The sequence below is a fragment of the Panthera tigris genome, chromosome A3 (genome assembly GCF_018350195.1).
Source record: "Panthera tigris isolate Pti1 chromosome A3, P.tigris_Pti1_mat1.1, whole genome shotgun sequence".
Lineage (NCBI taxonomy): Eukaryota > Metazoa > Chordata > Mammalia > Carnivora > Felidae > Panthera > Panthera tigris.
This window is the reverse complement of record NC_056662.1, coordinates 60,522,056-60,528,638: the sequence shown is the minus strand read 5'-3', so window position 1 is coordinate 60,528,638 and position 6,583 is coordinate 60,522,056. Positions and strand designations below refer to the sequence as shown.

General features: G+C 32.0%; 1 protein-coding gene across 8 annotated transcripts in view; it reads right to left on the bottom strand.

Moving 5' to 3' along the window:
* Positions 1–208: 208 nt before the first annotated feature.
* Positions 209–6,583, bottom strand: part of TSGA10 (testis specific 10) — a 155,261-nt gene continuing 148,886 nt past the window's right edge. For 7 of the 8 annotated variants that reach the window (XM_042981204.1, XM_042981203.1, XM_042981206.1 and 4 more), the window contains one exon: positions 836–1,157. In XM_042981204.1, coding sequence (XP_042837138.1) covers positions 1,133–1,157 — 25 coding nt within the window. In that variant the 3' untranslated portion in view covers positions 836–1,132. Of the gene's footprint in view, positions 304–835; positions 1,158–6,583 lie in introns of those variants that run through there. The other variant, XM_042981202.1, reaches the window with a different exon arrangement.

Here is a 6,583-nt window from a genome sequence, read left to right as displayed (position 1 = left end):
GTCTTGAACTAGATGAATAAACCTCAAAGTTTTCAAAAATCAAACTAAAATGAATATGTAGCATGAATTTATAGTAAAATATCACTGTGCTAATTATTAGACAAGACCTAAATCAGGACACTATCCTACTGCAATGATACTGCATAGTTGCTATATAAAATGAGAAATTGTCTACTTCATAAGACTATTATTAATGATAGGACTTAGGGTTTTTTTTTATTAAAATGGCAAGAATACAAATAGCTTATATCAAATGTAAAATACAGTACTGTCCAGGCTTTAATATCAACATGAAGCCAAAGCCTATGGAGAGAAAAGATGAGATTTAGGAGATTTTAGGAGAAATAGGAAAATATCATTAAACTTATTACTCTACATTATAGACACCTGCCATAGGCAAAAAATAAAAAATAAATAAAATGGCAATTAAGTTGATTGCAGTACTTTAATGTTTTAAAGAAAACTTATTAAAACACACATTTTTTAAAAATCTTACATTCTTGACAAATATAGCATCACCTACCTTTCTAAAAATAGTAGAGATAAACACAATTGCAGAAAATGTATGTTAATTAGTGGTACAATACTATGGATTTTAAAACTCTGACACACTCCTACTATCTGCTGCTTTGAAATCAGATTATGGCCTGGAATTTATGTCAGGTTGGTTCCAAAATGGAATATTGGGTCCCAGGCCAGTATTGGTAAACTGTGCCTATTTTGGCACAACTTCACCAGCCATGAAAGCACAAATCACAAAGAAAAAATTTAACCAACCAATTATTTGAGATATCAAGAAAGGAAAGGAAATCAGTTTTGTAAAAACACTTTTCCCTCTTTTTATAAGCTTCTTTATTTACTCCGGATAGTTAACATAACAGTGTTCAATAGTGAAGTAAGCAGATTTTACACTCACTATTACTGCATCGATAGAAAGAGCCATATGCATTTTTGTTTCTATACATCATTTTGGACCACCGCGATATGGCACATGAGAACACAGATTCAGAGGCACAAAGTTAATAAATACATTTAACATTGTCAAGCATTCAAAAGATAAATGCAATCATATAGCAAAAAAAACGTTTGTAACTTTGACCTTTCCCAAGGATGTGAAGAATCTTTTCGCATGTCAGAAATCTCTATAGCAAAGATTCCTATGAAAGAGAAAAAAATTATGCAGATTAATATTTTTAACTCAATGATTTCACCCATGTATAAAAAACGTATTCTAACATTACTTTGGCAATTCTTAAGGTTTTTTTTTCCCCAGCCTCTGTGAAGGAAAACATATACAATGTATTTTTTTCATTCAGCTTTCGCAAACTGTGGTACATCGCTATCATGGAATAATATTCAACAATAAAAAGAAATGAACTATTGATAAATACAACAACTTGGATCGATCTCATGGGCATTGTGCTAAATGAAAAAACCCAATCTCAAAAAGTTACATACTGTGTGTAATTCCATTTATATAACATTATCAAAATGACAGAATTAAAGATATAGAAAACAAATTAGTGTTTGTCAGGGCGGAGAAGGGGAGGCTTGTGACTGTAAAAAGGTATCATAAGGGAGCAAGTTCCTTGGTGCTGATAGAGAATATAGTACAGTATGTTGCTTGTAATTGTGGTATATGTATGGTGTGTAAAAAAACCGTGCACACACATACATATGAGTGCATGTAAAAATGAATGAAATCTAAAAGGCCTATGGACTAATTAATTATATTGTACCAATATCAATTTCCTGGTTTGTAAGATATTGCCATTAGGGATGCTGGGAAGAAGGATTATCTGTACTATTTTTGCAACTATGTGTGAGACTGTAGTCATTTCAAAATAGTGTAACAAAGCAAACAAAACTGTGACATAAACATACAAGGAAATACAACTCAGCAGTTAAAAGGAACATACGACAACATCTGATCCACACAATAATCTGGATAAATCTCTAATATATGATTCTGAGTAAAAGCCATTGGAAGCTACATACATGATTTTATTTATATGATAACACTGAAAAGGCAAAACTATAGGGATAGGAGAGAGATCAGTGGTTGGGGAAAGTAAATGAAGTACATTGACTATTGTCTAGATAATAGGTGGTAGTCAAAGTATATCATTCAAACTACCAGCAAAGGTTAAATAAGAAAAAAGGGAATTAAGGGCACTATTAAAATTATTAATAGAAAGGAGACTACTATAATAAAGTACAAATGTCTTAAATATCAAAAGAAATTATAAAAAGTAAAGAAGAAAAGTCAAATTGAAAAATACAATAAATGTCACATGATGAACAAAGTTATCATAAGATAACATGACAGAGTTGATACCAAATTTCAATCATATTAATAATGTGAAAAAGTTTGGGGCGCCTGGGTGGCGCAGTCGGTTAAGCGTCCGACTTCAGCCAGGTCACGATCTCGCGGTCCATGAGTTCGAGCCCCGCGTCAGGCTCTGGGCTGATGGCTCGGAGCCTGGAGCCTGTTTCCGATTCTGTGTCTCCCTCTCTCTCTGCCCCTCCCCCGTTCATGCTCTGTCTCTCTCTGTCCCAAAAATAAATAAAAAAAGGTTGAAAAAAAAATTAAAAAAAAAAAATGTGAAAAAGTTTAACTCATCCATTATTTCAAAACAGCCCATAAAGCAAAACTTAAATCCATGCTATAAACATGAAAGGTACCTAAAATGCAGTGATTCAGAAAAGCTAAAAATAAAGAGATGGACAAAGGTTTGCCAGGCAGATGGAGACAATAACTACTTGTAACTCTTAATACCAGACAAGGTAGACACCAAGCCCCTCCCACCTCCAAAAAATTAAATGTATCAGAAAAGTACACTTCATAAAATCCACATTCCACAATGAGGATATTAGTGCACACACATAATGTTCATAATATCTATGCAACAAATAAAGCGGTACACCACCTACATAAAACAAAATTTATAGGAGATACAAAAAGAAATAAAAATATAATAATAATTGAAGATTTTTAGTAAAACAAAAGAACTAATAAAATAAAAAAGGTAAATCTTTTAAATATATATATATATATATATATATATATATATATATACTAGAAATATATACCTTGATAAGAAAGAATATATCTTTTCAAGTGCACATGAGCTACCCACAAAAATTTATCATGTAGTAAAGTACAAAGAAAATATCAATAGGGGTGCCTGGGGGGCTCAGTCAGTTGAGCATCTGACTTCGGCTGAGGTTATGATCTCGCGATTGGTAAGTTCGGGCCCTGTGTTGGGCTCTGTGCTGACAGCTCAGAGCCTGAAGCCTGCTTGGGATTCTGTCTCCCTCTGTCTCTGCCCCTTCCTCACTCACACTTTGTGTCTCTCTCTCTCAAAAATAAATATTTCTAAAAAATTTTTAAAGAAAGTCTCAGTAGTTACACAAAATAGAAATATTATAGAAAATACTCTAATCACAAAATAACGCCAGAAATTAAAAAATGAAACACAAACGCAAAAAGCCCTTCTTATTGGAAGGTTAAAGATTTTCCGTCAAATAACTTTTGGGTAAAAGTGAAAATACAAATAGAAATTAGAGAATTTCTGAAAAATAATGGTAACAAAATATTACATATCAGAATCTATGGGATATATTTAAAGCAATGGTCACTGGAAAATTCATAGACCTAAATATTTACATCAATAAGAATGAAAGAATGGCAATAAATGAGTTCCTAACTTAAAAATACTAAGGAAAAAATCCAACAAAGTAAATAAAAAGCACAGGAAGAAAATAATACAAGCAAAACCATAAATTAATAAGATAAAGAAAAATAAATCAGTAAGTCAAAATGCTGGTTCTTTGAAGCAATGAACAAAGTAAACAAAACACTGGCTAAAGTAACCAAGAAATAGGAGAGGGAAGCACACATACACAATTAAGAAATGACAATGGCATATAACTATTGATACAGAGAAAATTTTTAAATTCATAAGATATAGCATTGGTTCCAAAAACTGAAAGGAAATGGATAATTTAAAAAAATTTTTTTTTAATGTTTATTTATTTTTGAGACAGAGAGAGACAGAGCATGAACGGGGGAGGGTCACAGAGAGAAGGAGACACAGAATCTGAAACAGGCTCCAGGCTCTGAGCTGTCAGCACAGAGCCTGACGCGGGGCTCGAACCCATGAACCGTGAGATCATGACCTGAGCCGAAGCCGGACGCTTAACCGACTGAGCCACCCAGGCGCCCCGATAATTTTTAGATAAACAGAATATAGGGAAAGTTTAAAACAAGTTCCAAAAACAAAAAACAAAAAACAAAATTTTATCAAGGAAGTATATACCCCACAAAACAGAAAGAACCAAATCCTTAGAGATCAGATAATCACAAACTACATAAATTGTTTCAAGGCATAGTAAATGAAAAACTCTCCAATTACTTTTCTGAAGCAAAGATAACGTTGATATCTAAACTTGGTAAGATAGGGCAAAGAAAAAAATTCAGACCAATGTTGTTTATAAATATTAATACACAAATCTAAAATAAAATATTAGTGAACATTAAGAATACACTAAAACAAAGCAGGGTTTATACCACAAATTCAAAGATGGTTCAATATTTGAAAATATTTTAATATAATTCTCATATTAATAGTTCTAAAGAGAAAAACCATATCTCCATAGATGCTGAAAAAACACCCATTCCTAATTAAAATAATCTTGAGAAGATAAAAATGAGTGGATATTATAAAACATTTACATCTCAATCTTAAAGCCAGCATCTTATACTTATTTGACAAACCCTAGAGGTATTCCCACTTAAGGTCAGAATCAAGACAAAGATGCCCATTTTCTTCACTACCATTTATCACTATTCTGAAGATACTAGCTAATGCAATGAACTGGAGAATACAATTCAAGAGATAAAAATAGGAGAAGAAGAAACAAAATGATCTCTTTTTGCAGATGACATGATAATATACTTGGAATTTTCTAAAAAATCAATGACAAAACTTAATGAAACAATAAAAAAATTCAGCAAGGCAACATGATGATAAATTTACATGTAAAAACAGCGTATTTGAAGATATAATGAATGAGGGAAAAATCTAAAGATAAAATAATTAGGAATAAACTTAACAAGAAATGTTCAAAACATGTATAAAGAAAACTACAAGTCATTCTTGAATGACACAAAGTGAGTTTGAACAAATGGAAAGACATATCTCTTCTTGGTTAGGACATCTCAACATTATTGAGATGTCATTTCTCCACAAGTTAATTTATAAGTTTAATGTGATTCTAATAAAAATCCCAAGGTTTTTTTTTTAAATGGAACTAGATAAATTGACCCCAAATTTCATATGGAAAATAAACTCACAAGAAAATATAGGTCAACACTTAAAAGGAAGAGCTCTTACAAGCACTAGCCCTTTGGTATGCTGGAGCTGGCTCGTAGTTGATTGTAAATATTCAGGAATTTTGTGAGCTCGTGGTTAAACCAGCTTGGTTGCTTGAAACTGGGCAACGTATAGAATTGTGTAATCACTATGTTGTACACCTGACACTACTATACCATTGTATGTCAACTGCACTTCAATAAAAGAAAGAAAGAAAGAATGCCCCCACAGTGGGCATATTTACACTACTAAAACTGTCAAATGCTACAAGTCAGGGCTTCTCCCTCGCCTTCCTTGGAGAGTCAGTTTACTAGCAAACCATCAGACTAGCCCCCCCAAAACTAAAAATATTACAAAGGCTCTATAATTAAAGTAGCATGGGACTGGAACATAAATAGACCCAAAGGAATAAAAGAGAAAGTCTAAAAAGAAACTTGAACCACTGGAGCAAAATCTTTTCTTAGGACTACTGGTTGGTCATTCGGAAAAAGGTAAAATTAGATCCATTCTTCGTACCATGTAAAAAAAAAAAAGGCTCTAAATGGATCATAAATCTAAATGTAAAAAGTAAAACCATATATATATATATATATATATATGTATATATGTATGTAAAACATTATTTCCTCTATTATCTATTTGAGTATAAGGAAAGATTTTTCTAACTATAAACAGAAATATGGATGCATTAACATACATTTAAAAATTTGATTACATAAAAATAAACATTTTTCCATGGGAAAAATAGTATATGCAAAATCAAAAGAAAAAGGGCAAAGTAGAAGAAAATATTTGCAACATTTATCATTGATAAGGAGCTAATTTCTCACATTTATAAAAAAATTTTTAACAAAAAAATTCCAGTAGAAAAATGGGCAAAGGAATAGATAATTCAAAAATAAGAGATATTAAAACAGCCCTTAAACATATGAAAAGATATTCAAATTCACTCATAAAAAGAAAAATGCAAATTAAAACTACACTTAAGTACCATTTCTTACCCACCATACTGGTAAAAATTCAAGAACTTGACAGTATACTCTGCTGGTGAGGCTGTGGGGAAACAGGCACTCTCACCCATATCTAGTGGGAGTGCAAAATGGTACAACCCCTATTGAGGAGAATTTGGCACTATTTAAGAAAACTATATACATAACACATTTACCCCTTGACCCAGAAATCCTGATTCTAGGATTTTATCCTGA